General features: G+C 36.1%; 2 protein-coding genes and 1 long non-coding RNA gene across 3 annotated transcripts; 1 reads left to right on the forward strand and 2 right to left on the reverse strand.

Annotated features, from left to right (window-relative positions):
- Positions 1-5,905: 5,905 nt before the first annotated feature.
- On the forward strand, positions 5,906-6,259 carry LOC133030413 (nuclear localization sequence-binding protein-like). The gene has a single exon (XM_061103150.1). The coding sequence runs from the start codon at positions 5,906-5,908 to the stop codon at positions 6,257-6,259; it is 354 nt and encodes a 117-aa protein (XP_060959133.1).
- Positions 6,260-12,198: 5,939 nt separating this feature from the next.
- Positions 12,199-13,762, reverse strand: LOC133030161 (uncharacterized). Its single transcript, XR_009684009.1, has 3 exons — positions 13,624-13,762; positions 12,945-13,006; positions 12,199-12,450 (listed from the first exon to the last, which is right to left on the reverse strand). It is a non-coding gene; the product is annotated as an uncharacterized LOC133030161 (long non-coding RNA).
- A 310-nt stretch (positions 13,763-14,072) lies between these two features.
- LOC133030414 (uncharacterized) lies at positions 14,073-14,875 on the reverse strand. Its single transcript, XM_061103151.1, has 2 exons — positions 14,385-14,875; positions 14,073-14,106 (listed from the first exon to the last, which is right to left on the reverse strand). Exons 1-2 carry the CDS (start codon positions 14,873-14,875, stop codon positions 14,073-14,075), a joined length of 525 nt encoding a protein of 174 aa, XP_060959134.1.
- Positions 14,876-22,088: the final 7,213 nt, after the last annotated feature.

The following is a 22,088-nucleotide window of genomic DNA, read 5'->3' on the forward strand; positions in this document are numbered from 1 at the left end:
CTATAAATAAACTATAAAACAACCAACAAAATGGTTTATTATTTTTACTAAAAAGGTATTTTTGGTGCCGTTTGGTAATACTTTTTGTTGGGTTTTATGTCATAAATAAAACTCATTTCAATATAATCAGATTTACTTATTAATACAGATCAGAAATAACATTTAATGTTGCATGGTTCACATGATTTATTTCATGATTATATGTACATAATGTATGAATTCTATTTAAGTCCAGAACATATCAATTTGTTAATGATTATAGTGTTGTAAACACAGTGGAATATAATCTTAATTATATGTTCGAAAGTTTATTCCCTGATTTGTCAGAACACTGGATTTAGACTGACATGGTATAATCAGCGATAGGTATTCTTACACCTTGGATAAGTGTTATGTCCTTTCCAGGACATTGGCAAAGTTTACCAGCATCGGATGTATGGAGTATACATCGGAAGGGACCGATATTGAACTTTGATTAGATATATTAGAATCTACCGTAATATCTATTCAATTCAATATCACCTGTTGATCCTAGATCAAATGATCTTAATCCTGATATGATTTGGTTCAATCTCAAGAGTGTTATTCGTGTTCTTTGATTTGTTAGTTAAGCCTACTTTTGGGTCAGGGTGATACGTACATTTTGGGAGCACGGTAGTGCAATTGAGTGGGAGCGCTAACATAAATATGGAATCTATAGCTTCTATCTGGCGAATAGAAAGTAAAGGATGATTTCCTTCGAGCTTAACCAAACGAAAATAAATGGTGGAGATCTCATTTCACTTAGCTGAAATATCATTTATACAGGGTTAAGCGTTTTAAGGATAAAATACATTGTAGGGTGTTACGGTAATTTAATACATTTACAGTGTAAATCATCTATATAGAGGATCATTGATCACATTAGGGTTATAACAATGGATAACTAATGACGTGTCTATATCGTGGAACATATAGAGCGTTCTATATACTGAGAGTGCAATTCTAAGTTCCATGCGTGGACTCAACGAAGAATTAATAAGTCAGTGAATTTAAGATATAAATTCTTGATCTACTTATTGGAAGCTCGGATGTATAGACCCATGGTCCCCATACTAGTTGAGACCATACTGCTTTTTAGACTCAGTTAATTGATTTTGATTAATCAATTATAATCCTAAAGTTAGACTATGTCTAGTTTATGAATTTTCACTAAGCAAGGGCGAAATTGTAAAGAAAAGAGATTCTATGTTTATTTATTAATTAAGAGACTTTATATGTCTAATTAATAAATATATCAAATGACAATATTATTTAATAATTAATTTTTAGTTATTAAATAATTAGAATTGACATTTAAATGGTTGAATTCGAAAATTGGCGTTTTTGAGAAAATGAGATGCAGAAATGATAAAACAGCAAAATTGCATAAGTGAGGCCCATTATCCAAGGCCCATGGCCGGCCACACTTATAGGGTTTTATCATTTATTTTTTCATTATTTTAATGCAAATAATTCTAACCTAAACCTAGGTGGTTACCTATAAATAGATAGTGATGGCTCTCATTCACACTTGAACTTCTGTCAGATGAAAATTGAGCCTCTATCTTTTCTCTGTAGGCCGAACCTCTTCCCTTCTCTTTTCTTCTCTAAATTTTCGAAATCCTTGAGTGAATGAGTGAGTGCCCACACACATCAAGTGGTATCTCAATCATAGTGTGTAAGACTGTGGAAAACCATCCAACAAGAAGGAGATTCAACATCAAAGGAAGGAGAGAAAGAGATCCATGTTCAGATATTGATAATGCTCTGCTACAGAAAGGAATCAAGGGCTAGATATCTGAACGGAAGGAGTCATTATATTCCGCTGCACCCAATGTAAGGTTTCCTAAACTTTATATGTGTTTATTTCATTGTTTTAGAATTCATATTAGGATGTTAATGAAACATACTCGTTAGTAAATCTAGATCCTGGTAAAAAATTTCCAACACTTTTATTTTTTAATTTTTTAATCACAAAATAAAAGTAAAATTTTTGTTTTTGAAAAGTAATAATATGTTCTATAATCACTTTTGTTTTTCAATTTTAAAAACAAAAAACAGAAGTTTATTCTATAAAGTTCATTTTTTAATTTTATTTAAGTCTGGTCTACGTCCGGGGTCGGATTCAGGTTCAGGTTCAGGGCTAGGGCCTTGGGGGAGGATTTGGGTCCGAGTCTAGTCGGAGTCCAAAATATTGATTAAGAAAAAAAAATTGTTTAAAAAAATATTGAAAGTGACTTTTTTTTTTTTTAAAAAAAAAAAAAAAAAAAAAAAAAATTGATTCTCCATTAAAAAATTAAAAAGTGAAAAAAAATTTATAGAAATGTTTTTGAAAAATATTTTTACTTTTTTAATTTTAAAAATAGAAAACTGATTAAAAAAATATTACCAAGTACCACCTTTGTAAATAAAAAAATTTAAAGCGTAAAAATGATGCATTCATTTCTAGGAAAAACTTTCTAAATAAAATTTCTAGATCTATCTTTAAGCTTTCTTAAACATCTTGAATCGTCTAATTCCGAGTTATATCAATACAGTTATGGCAAAAAACTATCGGTTGTTGCAGCAGAAAAAAAAAATGAGAATCACGACTCTCTATCCAATGCCACGAGTCTTTCGAAAAAAATGGAAAACTTCCTAAATTTTGTCTATTAAATGAGTTGGAGCTAAGTTTCTTTTGTCATTTGAACTTAGAGACCAATTTTGAGCATAGGAGGAAGGCTAAGAGTAGAATACACCATTAGAAGATTCCAAATAATATTCTTTCTCATTTATTTTTATCTTTTATGTTTTTAATTGAATCTTTGTTGTGTTTAGAATGACTTGTACGAACTAGTTTTTTTTTTTTAAGGATTATCATGTGAACCACTTGAATTTATTTTATGGATTGAAATAGTTATTCAATTTCATTTTCTTCTCTTACTTTAATTCTATGCAAACTTATTTAATATTGTAATTATTGATTGATCATCTATATGTAATAACCAAAATATTCAGTTATTATTTTCCTATTATGCTAGTCTATAGATCTTGATGTGGAAATAGTGATTGCATGGAATAAGTTAGCTTTTAGAGCATAGTAGTATTTTTTTTTTTTTTTGAATTAAATAAGATTTGTGTTAGTCTAGAAAATAACAAGAATATGAGTATTAGTAGAATGGAAATATTATTGGACTTTCATTAATTATTATGGGTTTTGAATTAGGTTCTTTATGGATTAGACTTAGAAAATTATGAGTAATTTTAGTTATCATATTTAATTAATGAAGTGATGACAAATTTTCTATGTAAATAATACTTTAAATTAATATATGTGACTTCAAGAGAGAGAGAGTTTCACTCTTTCTTGGACGTGTGGCTTGTGGGTTATAATTTAAGATATTGAAATTTGAATTATGATGGTAGATATTTAGTTAGCTATATAAACATGAATGTATGTTGTGATAAGTGAGATTAAGTCAATTATAAGAGTAGAGAATGTAGTTGTATATAACTAAGTACTTTAAAGTTAGAATGGTTATGTGTCATGAAGAGAGAAAATCAAGGTAAATCAAGGTAGTAATTTTTATTATGCTTGGACGTATAGCTCTAAGAACCTAAAGGGAATTATTAGATTAGGTGGCAAAATCCTTCAAGAGTTATTTCTTAATATTAGGAAGTAGTTTTGTACGCATTCAATTAAAGAATAAAACAAGGAAAGTGGTTAATAGTTTGAGGGTCAAGTCTATAATCGTGTACATACATGCACACATCTTTCTCAACTATTTGAGATAAATCCTCCACCTTTGAATCATTCTTCAACCGAAATAGCAACAAGGAAACTTTAGGATGTCATGTGTCATTTTGTGGATTATTAATTCATTTTCATTGTTTAACTCTAGTTAATTAAGTGAACCACGGTGTAGTTTGTACTCAGTGTTATATAAATAAGATCTTTAGCTTTCATTTCCTTTCAAATTCTATAAAGCTTCTCAACGCTCCCCCAGATTCTTCTAGACCAACGTTTTAAAAGTGCTTTCATTTTTTTTGGTTTCTGATACCATAAAAATCAAGCAACCTCACACCATATTTCTTTTTCTCTCTCTCTCTCGTTTGTCCATTCTTCATTTACCAAAATCATATAAAGTACTACAGTTCATATGCTAAGGTTCAAGGGTATTATTATTCAAGAGTTTCTGCTAGAACATTAAATAAAAGGTATAAGGTATGTATTTTTATTAAGAATATTGGTTTAGAATTTGATTTGATGTCATGATGCCTGAGTCAAATGTTCATGTATTTATGATTAAGGTATTGTTCGAGTTGGTTTTCCTCTAAAAATTTTAAGTGCAATCAAAGGTTTCTCCACATTCGAGGTAAGGAAATTAAGTAGAAAAATATAAGTTTTCTGTATGTAATAACATTCATAGAAAGAGTGGGAATAGTAAAAGAGGAGTTAACTAAGGTCTTCTGCCTAACTTTTTATTGTCTGTTATTTAATGTACTGTATAATATATATTTAAATAATATGTTTATAAGATTCATGTTATTTATGTATGTTTACAGTATTAGAGCATGGCCATTGCTAAAGGTATATATTTAAATAATGTGTTTATAAGATTCATGTTATTTAAGTATGTATGTAAATAGTGTGTTTATAAGATTCACATTATTTAATTATGATTGTTATGTTATTTAAATAATGTATAGTAGTTTGACATTATTTAAATTAGGCAGATTATAATTTATGTGACATGATTTGACCGAGAAGATAATGGTTAAATACTTGACTGTTGGGTCTATATGGTAGATAGGGGGCCATTTAGTAGTGGGTACGATTTTACTGAATCCAGCCCTCCGCCATTTAGTCCAATAGCTCGAGTTTATTTGCCAAAATTGGACTCGGGCGTAATCATTATTATGTGGTCTAGCTTAGAACCTAATTATTAGTGACTAGTGATATGATTAAGTTTATGTTTTTCTATCTGTCTAAATATTTGCATGTGCATTTTAATTAAGTTTTGTTTTTATTTATGTGACTACCTGACACACATTTCCTTACTGAGTTTAGTAGCTCACCCTTATTAAATTACCATGTGCAGACCAAAGTAACTGAAAGTCTAGAATGTCGGTGGCGAGTGGAACTTTGGACGCTTGTGTGTGAACTCGCTGAGGACCGTATAACTGAGGGCGGTCTAGGGCGCTCTATTTATTTATTTACGCTATTAAGTTTATGTCGCAATAATTTTAGTTATTATTTATTATGTCTTTTGTACGAAAACTGGCAAGTTGTGAACATTTTCAAGTATTAAATAAAAATGCGACATTATATTTTTCCGCGTTTAACGCTTGTAAATAAAATTAATATTTTTATAAAAGTACGGGCGTTACAGTTTGGTATCAGAGCCACAGTTATATCGGTCCCGAACGTTCTCACGAGTTACACACATCAGCCAAAAAGTTTCTACTTGCCACCAAGTAAGTCCATTATATATACTTGCATTTTATGTGTATTTTTTTTTTTTTTTGTAATTTCTAAATTGGCATTTTACTTTTAAAAAAAAAAAAAAAAAAAAAAAAAAACCTTAGTACCAATATCCAAGTTTAGGTACTACCCATATGAAATATTTTTTTTTTTACATATAAATATATTTCAAGTTAGTTTAAAATAAAATTTTTGGGTAAAATTTTAGAACTTGATGTTAGATAGCACCATATGACTCTTGAAAAAAAAAATGTGTGTCTTATTATTTTATGTGATTATTTATTTTATCTTTGAATAAATAGAAATTATTTGTGAACTAGTTATGTAAGTATGGGCATTTTTTTTGAAAATAGTGATATCTTATTTAAGTTTATCTTCTTTTAGAAATTCTTAGAAACAAACAAGGAACATTAGGAAATAATGTCTCCAAGAAGATCAATTCGAATCAACGGCAATAGAAACATCCACGTGGATGCAGCTCCAGCACCCGCAAGGGGCGGAGGCCGAGGTGATGGTCGACGCGGAGGCCGAGGTGATGGTCGACGCGGAGGCCGAGGTGATGGTCGACGCGGAGGCCGACGTGGAGGCCAAAGCGGTAGGGGAGGTAGACAAGGAGCATCGGTAGCACCGGTAGATGAAGTAGCACTCGAACAACAACAAGCACCTCCCAATGCTCAAGCTGAGATACTCCGAGAAAACGCTCGTATACGTGAGGAGCTAACTCAAGAAATTGCAAGGCTACGAGCTCAGAATGAGGAGTTACGCCGGAATTAAAATCCACCCGTTAAAAACCTAGCTCTTCAACCAGCTGCATTGAATCCAGAACCAATGCAACATTTTGAACCTGTGTACGAGCGATTCAGGAAACAACAACCACCAATATTCAATGGAAGCTCGGACTCACTTGAAGCTGAGGAATGGTTGCGCTCAGTGGAGTCCATATTAGAATATATGGACCTCAGTGATAGGGAAAGAGTATCCTGTGCTGCCAGCCTACTTAAAAAGGATGCACGGATCTGGTGGGAAGTAGTAAGACAAAGTCGCAACATAACAACTATGACCTGGTTGGACTTTGTTGATGTGTTCAACAGGAAATACTACAGTGCCGCCATACCGTCGCAAAAGAAGATGAGTTTATGAATCTGAGGCAGAACAATCTCACTGTCACGGAGTATGCTAGGCAATTTGACCGTCTGGCAAAGTTTGCACAAGAGATCGTACCAACCGAGGCCCTTCGGGTCAAAAGGTTCTTGAAGGGGATGAACCCCATGATTAAAAAAGATGTGAAAATTATGGTGGGGACCAACACAGTTTATGCTGAGGTGTTAGAAAAAGCTCTTGAAGCTGAGTTGCTCGAAAATGATATAAAGAAGGAGAATGCTGCTAAGTGGGAAGCCCGAAGAAACAATGGAGGAAATCAAGAGAATAAGAGAAAACACGAGGGAAATCACAGTAATGATCGTGATAAAAAGGGAAAAGCAGTGGTCCAAAATAACAACAATGGGGTGAAAAGGTCCTATGTAGAATTCCCAATTTGCCCCACATGCAATAGGAAACATCTTGGGGAGTGTAAGATGAAGTCAGGGGTGTGCTACAATTGCGGGCAGCCAGGCCATCTGAAGAAAAATTGCCCAAAGGGACAAAAGAAGGAGAACCAAGTCGCTCCTGCTCGAGTGTTTGCTCTCACCAGAGGAGAAGCGGCCACAAGCAACACTGTTGTCTCAGGTCAGGTTTCTATTTACGGGTTGCCTTATAATGTTCTCTTTGATTCTGGAGCTACTCATTCTTATATAGCTACTAGGGTAATTGATAGTATAGATAAGCCATGTGACCTACTTAGATGTGGTATTGTGACGGAATTACCCTTGGGAGAAACTATGTTATCAACAAGAAGAATGCGAGATGTACCTATCATAATCAAAAGCAAAGAACTTATGGGCGACCTAATAGAGCTGGAAATGAAGGAATATGATGTTATACTTGGGATGGATTGGCTATCTAGTCACGGTGCGACAATCAATTGCCGAAAGAAACTGGTAATTTTTGAAACAAAGGCTGGGGATCGGTTTACTTTCAAGGGCGACAAGCTGGCCTTGAGGACTCCATTAATCTCTTCCCTAAAAGCTAGTCAGCTAATGAAGGCGGGGTGTCTGGCATTCTTGGTCAGCGTAGTGGATCAAGCAATAGAGACGCAACTAAATGTGGAGAATGTGCACATAGTCTGTGAATTTCCAAAGGTCTTTCCAGAAGATTTACCGGGACTACCTCCAGACAGAGAGGTGGAGTTCATCATCGAATTAGCCCCAGGGACTAATCCAATTTCAAAGGCTCCATACAGAATGGCACCTAATGAGTTAAAAGAGCTTAAAATACAACTACAGGAGCTCTTAGACAAAGGGTTCATTAGACCGAGTTACTCACCTTGGGGTGCGCCGGTACTCTTTGTCAAGAAGAAAGATGGAAGTATGAGGATGTGCGTAGACTACCGTGAGCTCAACAAGGTGACCATCAAGAATAAGTATCCTTTGCCAAGGATTGACGATCTCTTTGATCAATTGCAAGGCTCGGCTGTGTTCTCAAAGATAGATCTAAGATCTGGGTATCACCAGCTGAAGGTCCGGAAGGAAGACATACCCAAGACAGCATTCAGAACACGGTATGGACACTATGAGTTTTTGGTAATGTCTTTCGGACTAACTAACGCCCCAGCAGCCTTCATGGATATGATGAATAGGGTGTTCAAGGAGTACCTAGATAAGTTTGTTGTTGTATTCATTGATGACATTCTTATCTACTCCAAAACTATGGAGGAACATGAGGAACACCTGAGGATGACTCTAAACCGACTTAAGGAGAACCAACTATATGCCAAATTCAAGAAATGTGAATTCTGGTTAGAGAAGGTGGCATTCCTAGGCCATATAGTTTCCAAAGATGGAGTCGAGGTGGATCCTACAAAGATCGAAGCGGTCAAGAGCTGGCCAACACCTAAGACTGCAAGTGAAGTAAGAAGCTTCTTGGGTCTAGCTGGTTACTATAGACGCTTTGTTGAAGGATTTTCCAAGATCGCAACTCCTCTAACCAACTTGACTCGAAAGACGCAGAAGTTTGTCTGGTCAGAAAAGTGTGAGGGTAGCTTCCAAACACTTAAGGACAAACTAATAACAGCCCCTGTATTATGTGTTCCCAATAACAAGGATAAGTTTGTGGTGTACTGCGATGCATCGAAACAAGGGCTGGGATGCGTGTTGATGCAAAATGACAAAGTAGTAGCGTATGCCTCAAGACAACTTAAGGAGTATGAGCAAAGGTACCCAACACACGATCTAGAGTTGGCAGCAGTAGTTTTTGCGCTAAAAATATGGAGGCACTATCTCTACGGGGAGAAATGTGAAATTTATACCGACCACAAGAGCCTGAAGTACTTCTTTACGCAGAAGGAACTCAACATGAGGCAGAGGCGATGGCTAGAGCTTGTTAAGGACTATGATTGTGAAATCCACTACCATCCGGGAAAGGCCAACGTAGTAGCAGACGCGCTAAGTAGACGCAGTTATGCTAGCTTGGCAATACTGGCACAAATGGAGAAGCCCCTACAACAGGAACTCCAAAGAAGTGGTATAGAGATCATTACACAAAAACTAGCCAACCTAACCATTGTCTCAACGCTGCTACAAGAACTTAAAGATGCACAGATTGTTGATGAGTTTTTACAGAAGAAAAGAGCAGGCTTGCCAGAGAAGGAGGCAGAAGATTTCTCTGAAGGTACAGACAGCATGTTGAGGTATAATGGAAGAGTGTGTGTAGCCAACGACATAGAGCTTAGAAGAAAGATCATGATGGAAGCGCACACTACACCCTACTCAATGCATCCAGGGTCCACCAAAATGTACAATGACTTAAAAACCTTGTATTGGTGGCCGGGGATGAAGAAGGATGTAGCTGAATTTGTAGCTAGATGCCTCACATGTCAACAAGTTAAAGTGAACATCGAGGAGACCGCAGGGATGTTGCAACCCCTAGAAATCCCTGAATGGAAGTGGGAAGATATAGCCATGGATTTTGTGACAGGACTACCTCGAACAACCAAGCAACACGACTCAATTTGGGTAATTATAGATAAACTCACAAAGTCAGCACACTTTGTTCCAGTAAAGTCTACTTACAATGCAGAGTAGTATGCTGACCTGTACGTCCAAGAGATATTGAGGCTGCATGGAGTTCCAAAGACGATAGTCTCTAATAGAGGTTCAATATTCACCTCTAAGTTCTGGGAAAGTCTACATAAGGCAATGGGGACGCGATTGAAATTAAGTACAGCATTTCATCCCCAAACAGATGGACAATCTGAACGCACCATCCAAATACTCGAGGATATGCTTCGAGCGTGTGCACTGGACTTCACTGGCTCGTGGAGTAAGTATTTACCTCTAATGGAGTTCTCCTACAATAATAGCTATCAAGCCACAATCAAAATGGCACCATATGAGATGCTGTATGGACGAAAATGTAGATCACCGCTTCATTGGGATGAAGTTGGAGAAAGACACTACTTAGGTCCAGAAGCAGTTAGAGAAGCTTCAGAAGCAGTTGAAAAGATACGACAAAGGATGCTCACCGCCCAAAGTAGACAGAAAAGTTATGCAGATTTGAAAAGACGGGAGGTTGAGTTTTCTGTAGGGGACTTAGTGTTCTTAAAGGTATCACCTATGAAGGGGATTATGCGTTTCGGAAAAAGGGGAAAGTTAAGCCCAAGATTTATAGGTCCTTTTGAGATACTAGACAAAGTTGGTCAGGTAGCTTACCGTTTGGCCCTACCGCCAACATTAGCAGAAACGCATAATGTTTTCCACATTTCTATGTTACGAAAGTATGTACCCGATCCGACACATGTGCTTAAGTACGAGAACTTGAACTTGCAGCAGGACATGAGTTATATGGCATGCCCTGTGCCCGTGATAGAAAAGGGAACAAAGGTCTTACGAAATAAGACTATACCCTTAGTCAAAATCCTGTGGAGTGATAGTTCTGATAGAGAAGCGACATGGGAGTTGGAGAAGGACATGCAGAATGAGTACCCCAAATTATTCTCAAGTAAGTAAATTTCGAGGACGAAATTCTTTTAAGGATGGTAGATTGTAATAACCAAAATATTCAGTTATTATTTTCCTATTATGCTAGTCTATAAATCTTGATGTGGAAATAGTGATTGCATGGAATAAGTTAGCTTTTAGAGCATAGTAGTATTTTTTTTTTTTTGAATTAAATAAGATTTGTGTTAGTCTAGAAAATAACAAGAATATGAGTATTAGTAGAATGGAAATATTATTGGACTTTCATTAATTATTATGGGTTTTGAATTAGGTTCTTTATGGATTAGACTTAGAAAATTATGAGTAATTTTTAGTTATCATATTTAATTAATGAAGTGATGACAAATTTTCTATGTAAATAGTACTTTAAATTAATATATGTGACTTCAAGAGAGAGAGAGTTTCACTCTTTCTTGGACGTGTGGCTTGTGGGTTATAATTTAAGATATTGAAATTTGAATTATGATGGTAGATATTTAGTTAGCTATATACACATGAATGTATGTTGTGATAAGTGAGATTAAGTCAATTATAAGAGTAGAGAATGTAGTTGTATATAACTAAGTACTTTAAAGTTAAAATGGTTATGTGTCATGAAGAGAGAAAATCAAGGTAAATCAAGGTAGTAATTTTTATTATGCTTGGACGTATAGCTCTAAGAACCTAAAGGGAATTATTAGATTAGGTGGCAAAATCCTTCAAGAGTTATTTCTTAATATTAGGAAGTAGTTTTGTACGCATTCAATTAAAGAATAAAACAAGGAAAGTGGTTAATAGTTTGAGGGTCAAGTCTATAATCGTGTACATACATGCACACATCTTTCTCAACTATTTGAGATAAATCCTCCACCTTTGAATCATTCTTCAACCGAAATAGCAACAAGGAAACTTTAGGATGCCATGTGTCATTTTGTGGATTATTAATTCATTTTAATTGTTTAACTCTAGTTAATTAAGTGAACCACAGTGTAGTTTGTACTCAGTGTTATATAAATAAGATCTTTAGCTTTCATTTCCTTTCAAATTCTATAAAACTTCTCAACGCTCCCCCAGATTCTTCTAGACCAACGTTTTAAAAGTGCTTTCATTTTTTTTGGTTTCTGATACCATAAAAATCAAGCAACCTCACACCATATTTCTTTTTCTCTCTCTCTCTCGTTTGTCCATTCTTCATTTACCAAAATCATATAAAGTACTACAGTTCATATGCTAAGGTTCAAGGGTATTATTATTCAAGAGTTTCTGCTAGAACATTAAATAAAAGGTATAAGGTATGTATTTTTATTAAGAATATTGGTTTAGAATTTGATTTGATGTCATGATGCCTGAGTCAAATGTTCATGTATTTATGATTAAGGTATTGTTCGAGTTGGTTTTCCTCTAAAAATTTTAAGTGCAATCAAAGGTTTCTCCACATTCGAGGTAAGGAAATTAAGTAGAAAAATATAAGTTTTCTGTATGTAATAACATTCATAGAAAGAGTGGGAATAGTAAAAGAGGAGTTAACTAAGGTGTAACGCCCTAATCTATAGGAACGCCACGTGTGTGAATTTATAAAACTAGTTTAATACTAATATAGTAATTAATTATTAAAAACTGTGAGGATAATAAAAACTTGACTAAAATAAAATACTAAAAACGGACATTATAACGGCAGTAAAAAGGAGTTCCGGAAATCCCTGTTATAAAAGATTTATCCAAAAGATGATATACAACAACAGTTCAAAATACAATTCAAAATACAGCAGACACAAGACACAGCCAGTCTAAAACAACTCCTGTCAACTCAACACGCAAGCTGGTGGGGTCAATATGTACATTGCTGGAGAAGATCGCCATCTCATGGTTGTTCTAACTTTGCCTTGCCCTTACCTGCGCCACAAAGCACCCGTGAGTCACATAGACTCAGCAAGAAAAGTAATAAAGAAGGATACATTAAATAGCTAATTATACATTTCATTATCACAAAATGATTAAACTATAACATTCAACAGTAGGTAATATAATCAATCACATGCATAGAAACAGATATGCTCATATATTTGTATTGCCTAATCAAGCAAGCCCGTGTCATAATGCAATATCATATATAATATCATTGCATCACCTAATCAGGTGAGCCCGTGCCACAACTTAACGCTAATATATCGCATCGCCTAATCAGACGATCTCGTACCTACGCTCGGTACTCATCATATGCCACTGACGTCCGTACCTTTTCCTGGTACGTCGCCAAATGTATTGCATCACCTAATCAGGTGAGCCCATATATCGTGTCCATAGTATCATTACATTATCATTGCCTAATCAGACAATCGGTAATTTCAGAACATGTCATGCCATGTGGTACATTATACTTTTCTTACCTCAAGTTTCGGATCAGGTATGTTGGCCGACCTGCTTGGAGAACGATCGATAATCTCGGGCCCTATGTCATAACAATAGTAAATCAATAAGTGTTTATCCCAAAACACCACTTAACACTCGCGTAAGACAATCTAGGATTTTCTACCAAACTCTGTGGTATAATACACTAAAATAAAACTTATATTTTGGCTCTAAAATATACACCATATTGTAGAGCTCGTCGCAAGCTTCGAAACGGTATATAGAACGTCCAAAATAGACACCCGAGTGAAAAGTTATGATAAAAATACGATTTCTGATCTCTTATGAATTTCTAAAAACTATGAAACACGAAAATCTCAATTTTCGCACTCACCGAAACACTACCAAAACTTATCCAAATCACTCCAAACTTCACAGGGCACATATATACCATGAATACTATCATTCTTATGTAACAGAAGTTAAAATCGAGCCCTTAAATGGAAAACGCCATTAACGCTCGGACTAAGCTTTAAAAAGTTCCAAACTCGATTTCTAACCCAAAACTACTTCAATTTCAACAAGAAAACATCGGAACTAGTCCCATGACTACCCGAGAACAATCCTATAAGGTCAGAACCTTCATAACTATTCTAATTCACAAAACCCCTATACGAAACCAATTGTTATTAAACTTAAAACGAAATTAAACCTTACCTTAAGCTTCTCCGCTCTGAGAATTCGCTATCCTGCTACTACCGGAGCTTAGATCGCTAAGTTTTGGATTGAAAATCAAAGAAAATGGATATAAAAGGAGAAAATTTAGTTGAAGGGGAGAAACGAGGGTTCGTCTCTCTGTTCTCTGATAAGTTATATATATAACTTAATAATATATATATACGTATTCAAATTTTCTTTTAACGTTAATAATAATAATAATAATAATAATAATAATAATAATATATAATAATAATAATATATAATAATATAATATTAATAAAAATTTTATTATTAATAATTATTTTATTATTTCTTAGTTACTAAGAAACTTTTACTTCTAGAGCGCTACATTAAATTCTACATACTCCTAATTATCCCAATACCTATATTATCAACTTATCAAAATATTCTCATTAATTCTATCAATTAAGCCTGTTATGACATTTCTAGCCCCCGATCGAGTCTCCAAGGTTGTCAAACCTGAAAATATTTTTATTCCACATATAGTTCATATTACATTCACACATACTATATAAATCTAAAGTAATTTAAAAATCACGTTTATTTATCCACTTATAGCAAATTTAAAATTTTATGTTGAACTAAATTAGTTGGATTATCATCCCACTCATTACCTGGTTAATTCATAATATAAATATAAACCCTAATTATTAATTATTAAGCTTATTGGGATATTACAACCATCCCCTCCTTATAAGAATTTCGTCCTCGAAATTTACCTGAATAACTCGGGATACAACTCCCTTATCTGTGACTCTAATTCCCAAGTCGCTTCCTCAACTTTACTATTCCTCCATAGGACTTTAACCAGAGGGATCGTTTTATTTCGAAGTACTTTCTCCTTTCTGTCTAAAATCTGGATAGGTTGTTCATTATAAGATAAGTCTGTCTGGAGCTCAATATCATCGTAACTCAAAACATGTGTCGGATCTGACACGTACTTTCTCAACATAGAGATATGGAAGACATTATGCACCCCGGATAACGCGGGTGGTAAAGCTAATCGATAGGCCACCTGTCCTATCCGCTCCAGTATCTCAAAAGGACCAATGTATCTAGGGCTCAACTTTCCTTTCTTTCCAAATCTACGCACCCCTTTTATAGGTGATATTCGAAGAAATACGAGTCTCCCACTTGAAATTCGATATCCACTACGCTTTGGATCGGCGTAGCTTTTGTCTACTTTGCGAAGCAAGCATACGAGATCGAATCTTTTCAATGGCTTCATTGGTCCTTTGGACCAATTCGGAGTCCAAGATAACGTCTCTCTCCAGCCTCATCACAGTGGATAGGCGATCGACATTTCCTACCATACAACATCTCGTAAGGTGCCATACCAATGGTACTCTGATAACTATTATTATATGAAAACTCAATCAAGGGTAGGAACTTGCTCCAAGATCCTTCAAAATCTATTACACATGCTCGCAACATGTCTTCCAATATACGAATGGTTCTCTCGGGCCCGACCATCCGTTTGAGGGTGAAAAGGTATCTTGAATCTCAACTTGGTGCCCATAGCTTTACCTGTAAACTCTCCCGAACTTGGAAGTAAATTTGGGATCACGATACGAAACAATTGACTTTGGGGTTCCATGGAGTCTCACTATTTCCTTAATGTACAATTCGGCATCTTTTGCTCCACGGTATAAGTCACTCGCACGTAAAAAGTGCGCTGACTTGGTGAATCTATCCATTATCACCCATATGGAATCATATAACCCAGTAGTCCTAGGCAACCCCACTACGAAGTCCATAGTGATATCTTCCCATTTCCATTCAGGTATTCTCAAGGGCTGAAGTAAACCTGCTTTGGCCTTTGATGTTCGGCCTTAACACTGTGACGGAGTTAAACACTTTGAAACGTATTCAACAATATCACTCTTCATTCCGGCCACCAATATATTGCCTTGGTGTCATGATCCATCTTTGTTGTCCCCGGGTGTAGGGAATACGGAGTAGTATGGAACTCATCAAGAATTTCTCTTCGATCGATCATGCCGTCGGAACACAAATTCTACCCTTATATCTTAGTAGTCCACTTGGAGTCACAATGAAATCTTTTGTAGCACCAATCTCAACTTTTTTTCTGAGTTCAATAAATTCAGGATCATTTTGTTGGCCAATCTTTATTCTTTCCAGTAAATCAGACTGCAATGTAATATTTGCCAACTTCCCGACTACAAACTCAATCTCAGCCTTGGCCATATCCTCAGCCAATCTTGGAGAGATTTCCTTCAACTCATAAACCTGCCCTGGGCCTTTCCGGCTAAGTGCATCTGCCACTACGTTTGCTTTGCCGGGATGGTAGAGGATTTCACAGTCATAATCCTTGACTAACTCTAGCCATCGTCGTTGTCTCATATTCAAATCTTTTTGAGTGAAAAAGTATTTCAAACTTTTGTGGTCGGTGTAAATCTCACACTTCTCACCATATAAATAGTGACGCCAAACCTTCAGGGCAAAAACCACGGCTGCCAGTTCTAGATCATGAGTGGGGTAACGCTGTTCAAAATCCTTCAATTGCCTAGAGGCATAAGCAATAACCTTCCCTGATTGCATTAACACACAACCCAAACCTTGTCTTGAGGCATCACAGTATATCACAAACTTTTCGTCAACGTAGCAGGCTTCGGCCGGTGCGGTAATCAATCTCTTCTTTAATTCTTGAAAGCTATTCTCGCATTTATCAGTCCACATAAACTTATAACTCTTTCGGGTCAGCTCGGTCAAAGGAGTAGCAATTTTGGCAAAACCTTCTACAAATCTTCTATAGTACCCTGCCAATCCTAAGAAACTTCTAACTTCAGTTGCTGTCTTAGGTCGTGGCCAATCTCGAACAGCTTCAATCTTCACTGGATCTACCAGAATCCCATCCTTACTTACCACGTGTCCTAAGAAACTCACTTGGGACAACCAGAATTCACACTTCTTGAACTTTGCATAAAGCTTGTGTTCTCGAAGGCCATTTTGCAATACCATACGGAGGTGTTGTTCATGAGGTTCTTACGATTCAGAATAGACTAGAATGTCATCAATAAACACAATCACAAAGTTATCTAGAAAGTCCTCAAATACCTGATTCATTAAGTCCATAAATGCTGCTGGTGCATTAGTCAAGCCGAAGGACATCACTAAAAACTCATAGTGCCCATATCGAGTACGAAAAGCAGTTTTGGGAATATCCTCTTCCCGAATCCTCAACTGGTGATAACCAGATCGAAGGTCAATTTTGGAGAAGATGGTCTTTCCCTGTAACTGATCAAACAAATCATCTATCCTTGGCAAAGGATATTTGTTCTTTATTGTCAACTTGTTCAATTCACGATAATCAATGCACATACGTAACGACCCATCCTTCTTCTTGACAAACAAAACTGGTGCACCCCAAGGAGAGGTACTCGGCCTCGTGAATCGTAGATCAAGTAGGTTCTGTAATTGGACTTTCAATTCTTTCAATTCTACCGGTGCCATTCTATATGGAGCCTTAGAAACTGGCTCAGCCCCAGGTACTAATTCAATTTCGAAGTCAATCTCTCTTTTTGGTGGTAATCCCGGTAACTCTTCCGGGAATACATCTGGAAATTCACATACTACTCGAACCTTTTCCGACCCCTCAGGTGTATCTTTTGTGGTATCCAACACACTAGCCAGGTATCCCATACATCCTTCTCGTAATAATTCCTTGGTCCTAAGTGCCGATATCAAAGGAATCCGAGATCCCTGCACCTTTCCCATAAAAACAAATGGAATCTCACCCTCTGGTTCAAAAGTCACCATTTTTCTCTTACAATCTATAGTAGCATTGTACTTAGTCAACCAATCCATTCCCAGGATTGCATCAAAATCTTCTAAGTCTAATTTAATCAGATCCACTGACAATTCTCTCCCTTCTACTAACACTGGGAGAGACCTTACCCACCTCCTGGAGATTACCACTTCTCCAGTAGGTAACAAGGTACCAAATCCACTAGACATGATATCACATGGCCTACTCAATTTCTCAATGATTCTACTAGAAATATATGAATGTGTGGCACCAGAATCAATCAAAATAGTAAACATAATACCACCAATAGATATCTCACCTGTAACAGTCGAAGGGCCAGCTTCAGCATCTGCTTGGGTCAAAGCAAACACCCTAGCAGGAACCACAGGACTTTCTTTCTTAGCCTCGGGCTTTTGTAGCTGTGGACAGTTGTTCTTGAAATGACCTGCTACTCCACATTGGTAGCAAACTCTAGACCGACATTCACCCAAGTGATGTCTCTTGCATTTTGGGCATTCAGGGTAAGGCTGCCAAACCTCATTTCTGCCTCGACGAAAGCCCTGGTTACCTTGAAACTTTCTGTTTGGACCAACAACCAGTGATCCATCTGGTTTCCTTTTTCGGTCATTGGGGCTAAAGCTTTTACTCACTCCAGTACTAGATGAGGTTTTCCACACGTCCCTCCTCTGAGTACTCTTTTTACGAATCATGCTTTCAGCCCCTCAGCAGTGAGAGCTAAGTCCACAATCTGAGGATAAGTCTTCACGATCCCTGATTGTTTGGCTGCCATAATCACATCTCTAGCAATATACTCTTCAAGACCTCTGATAAACTTAGCTTTTCTTGCAGCATCACTGGCCACTTCATCAGAAGCAAACTTGGCTAGCCTGTCAAACTTGGTAGCATATTCAGTCACAGTCATGCTACCTTGAACTAATCGTGCGAACTCTTCAGCTTGAGCGGCACGAATGGATTCATTATAATATTTCTCATAAAACAGTGCCCTGAATGCATCCCAAGTCATAGTATTCAGATTATGACCTTGGGAAACAATCTCCCACCATATCCGGGCATCATCTCGTAACATATAAATAGCACATCGTACCCGATCATTATTTTCTACCCGCATGAAATCAAAGATAGAAGCAATCATAGTCATCCACTGTTCTGCTTTCAGTGGGTCTGGGCCACCCTCAAACACAGGTGGGTTTTGTTTCCTGAACCGCTCATAAATTGGTTCCATACGATCCCCCACATTCGGTGGCACTACCTGAGGTGCCAGTATAGGTGCAGGACGAGCCTGTTGCTCTCTCAGGTCTCGAATCTGCTCCCCTTGCTGCCTAATCGTCTCTTGCATGGCAGCAAATAGTTGTTCCCAGTTTTGAGGGGGTGGAGGATGCTCTTCCCCACCACCTAACCCGAGCTCCAGCTCGCGGTTTAAACGGCCAGATCGCCGTTGCATGATCCAATATCCTGCAACCCAAAACCTTCAACGATTTAGAATTCAAACAATATCAACATCAATATGCATATGCTATTCACACACTACTTCTTCTCATCATACACTATAATTGTCTAAACCGGTAAGGCAATAGCAAATAACATAAACACTTACTATACCATGAGTCGACCTGTCCTCGCAGCAAATGTACATATTCGACCAGTCTTCAGGACCTTTAAAACCATGGCTGCTCTGATACCAAGTTGTAACGCCCTAATCTATAGGAACGCCACGTGTGTGAATTTATAAAACTAGTTTAATACTAATATAGTAATTAATTATTAAAAACTGTGAGGATAATAAAAACTTGACTAAAATAAAATACTAAAAACGGACATTATAACGGCAGTAAAAAGGAGTTCCGGAAATCCCTGTTATAAAAGATTTATCCAAAAGATGATATACAACAACACAACAGTTCAAAATACAATTCAAAATACAGCAGACACAAGACACAGCCAGTCTAAAACAACTCCTGTCAACTCAACACGCAAGCTGGTGGGGTCAATATGTACATTGCTGGAGAAGATCGCCATCTCATGGTTGTTCTAACTTTGCCTTGCCCTTACCTGCACCACAAAGCACCCGTGAGTCACATAGACTCAGCAAGAAAAGTAATAAAGAAGGATACATTAAATAGCTAATTATACATTTCATTATCACAAAATGATTAAACTATAACATTCAACAGTAGGTAATATAATCAATCACATGCATAGAAACAGATATGCTCATATATTTGTATTGCCTAATCAAGCAAGCCCGTGTCATAATGCAATATCATATATAATATCATTGCATCACCTAATCAGGTGAGCCCGTGCCACAACTTAACGCTAATATATCGCATCGCCTAATCAGACGATCTCGTACCTACGCTCGGTACTCATCATATGCCACTGACGTCCGTACCTTTTCCTGGTACGTCGCCAAATGTATTGCATCACCTAATCAGGTGAGCCCATATATCGTGTCCATAGTATCATTACATTATCATTGCCTAATCAGACAATCGGTAATTTCAGAACATGTCATGCCATGTGGTACATTATACTTTTCTTACCTCAAGTTTCGGATCAGGTATGTTGGCCGACCTGCTTGGAGAACGATCGATAATCTCGGGCCCTATGTCATAACAATAGTAAATCAATAAGTGTTTATCCCAAAACACCACTTAACACTCGCGTAAGACAATCTAGGATTTTCTACCAAACTCTGTGGTATAATACACTAAAATAAAACTTATATTTTGGCTCTAAAATATACACCATATTGTAGAGCTCGTCGCAAGCTTCGAAACGGTATATAGAACGTCCAAAATAGACACCCGAGTGAAAAGTTATGATAAAAATACGATTTCTGATCTCTTATGAATTTCTAAAAACTATGAAACACGAAAATCTCAATTTTCGCACTCACCGAAACACTACCAAAACTTATCCAAATCACTCCAAACTTCACAGGGCACATATATACCATGAATACTATCATTCTTATGTAACAGAAGTTAAAATCGAGCCCTTAAATGGAAAACGCCATTAACGCTCGGACTAAGCTTTAAAAAGTTCCAAACTCGATTTCTAACCCAAAACTACTTCAATTTCAACAAGAAAACATCGGAACTAGTCCCATGACTACCCGAGAACAATCCTATAAGGTCAGAACCTTCATAACTATTCTAATTCACAAAACCCCTATACGAAACCAATTGTTATTAAACTTAAAACGAAATTAAACCTTACCTTAAGCTTCTCCGCTCTGAGAATTCACTATCCTGCTACTACCGGAGCTTAGATTGCTAAGTTTTGGATTGAAAATCAAAGAAAATGGATATAAAAGGAGAAAATTTAGTTGAAGGGGAGAAACGAGGGTTCGTCTCTCTGTTCTCTGATAAGTTATATATATAACTTAATAATATATATATATATACGTATTCAAATTTTCTTTTAACGTTAATAATAATAATAATAATAATAATAATAATAATAATAATATATAATAATATAATATTAATAAAAATTTTATTATTAATAATTATTTTATTATTTCTTAGTTACTAAGAAACTTTTACTTCTAGAGCGCTACATTAAATTCTACATACTCCTAATTATCCCAATACCTATATTATCAACTTATCAAAATATTCTCATTAATTCTATCAATTAAGCCTGTTATGACATTTCTAGCCCCCGATCGAGTCTCCAAGGTTGTCAAACCTGAAAATATTTTTATTCCACATATAGTTCATATTACATTCACACATACTATATAAATCTCCGTAATTTAAAAATCACGTTTATTTATCCACTTATAGCAAATTTAAAATTTTATGTTGAACTAAATTAGTTGGATTATCATCCCACTCATTACCTGGTTAATTCATAATATAAATATAAACCCTAATTATTAATTATTAAGCTTATTGGGATATTACATAAGGTCTTCTGCCTAACTCTTTATTGTCTGTTATTTAATGTACTGTATAATATATATTTAAATAATATGTTTATAAGATTCATGTTATTTATGTATGTTTACAGTATTAGAGCATGGCCATTGCTAAAGGTATATATTTAAATAATGTGTTTATAAGATTCATGTTATTTAAGTATGTATGTAAATAGTGTGTTTATAAGATTCACATTATTTAATTATGATTGTTATGTTATTTAAATAATGTATAGTAGTTTGACATTATTTAAATTAGGCAGATTATAATTTATGTGACATGATTTGACCGAGAAGATAATGGTTAAATACTTGACTGTTGGGTCTATATGGTAGATAGGGGGCCATTTAGTAGTGGGTACGATTTTACTGAATCCAGCCCTCCGCCATTTAGTCCAATAGCTCGAGTTTATTTGCCAAAATTGGACTCGGGCGTAATCATTATTATGTGGTCTAGCTTAGAACCTAATTATTAGTGACTAGTGATATGATTAAGTTTATGTTTTGCTATCTGTCTAAATATTTGCATGTGCATTTTAATTAAGTTTTGTTTTTATTTATGTGACTACCTGACACACATTTCCTTACTGAGTTTAGTAGCTCACCCTTATTAAATTACCATGTGCAGACCAAAGTAACTGAAAGTCTAGAATGCCGGTGGCGAGTGGAACTTTGGACGCTTGTGTGTGAACTCGCTGAGGACCGTATAACTGAGGGCGGTCT

This window comes from Cannabis sativa, chromosome 8 (assembly GCF_029168945.1).
Source record: "Cannabis sativa cultivar Pink pepper isolate KNU-18-1 chromosome 8, ASM2916894v1, whole genome shotgun sequence".
Classification (NCBI taxonomy): Eukaryota; Viridiplantae; Streptophyta; class Magnoliopsida; order Rosales; family Cannabaceae; genus Cannabis; species Cannabis sativa.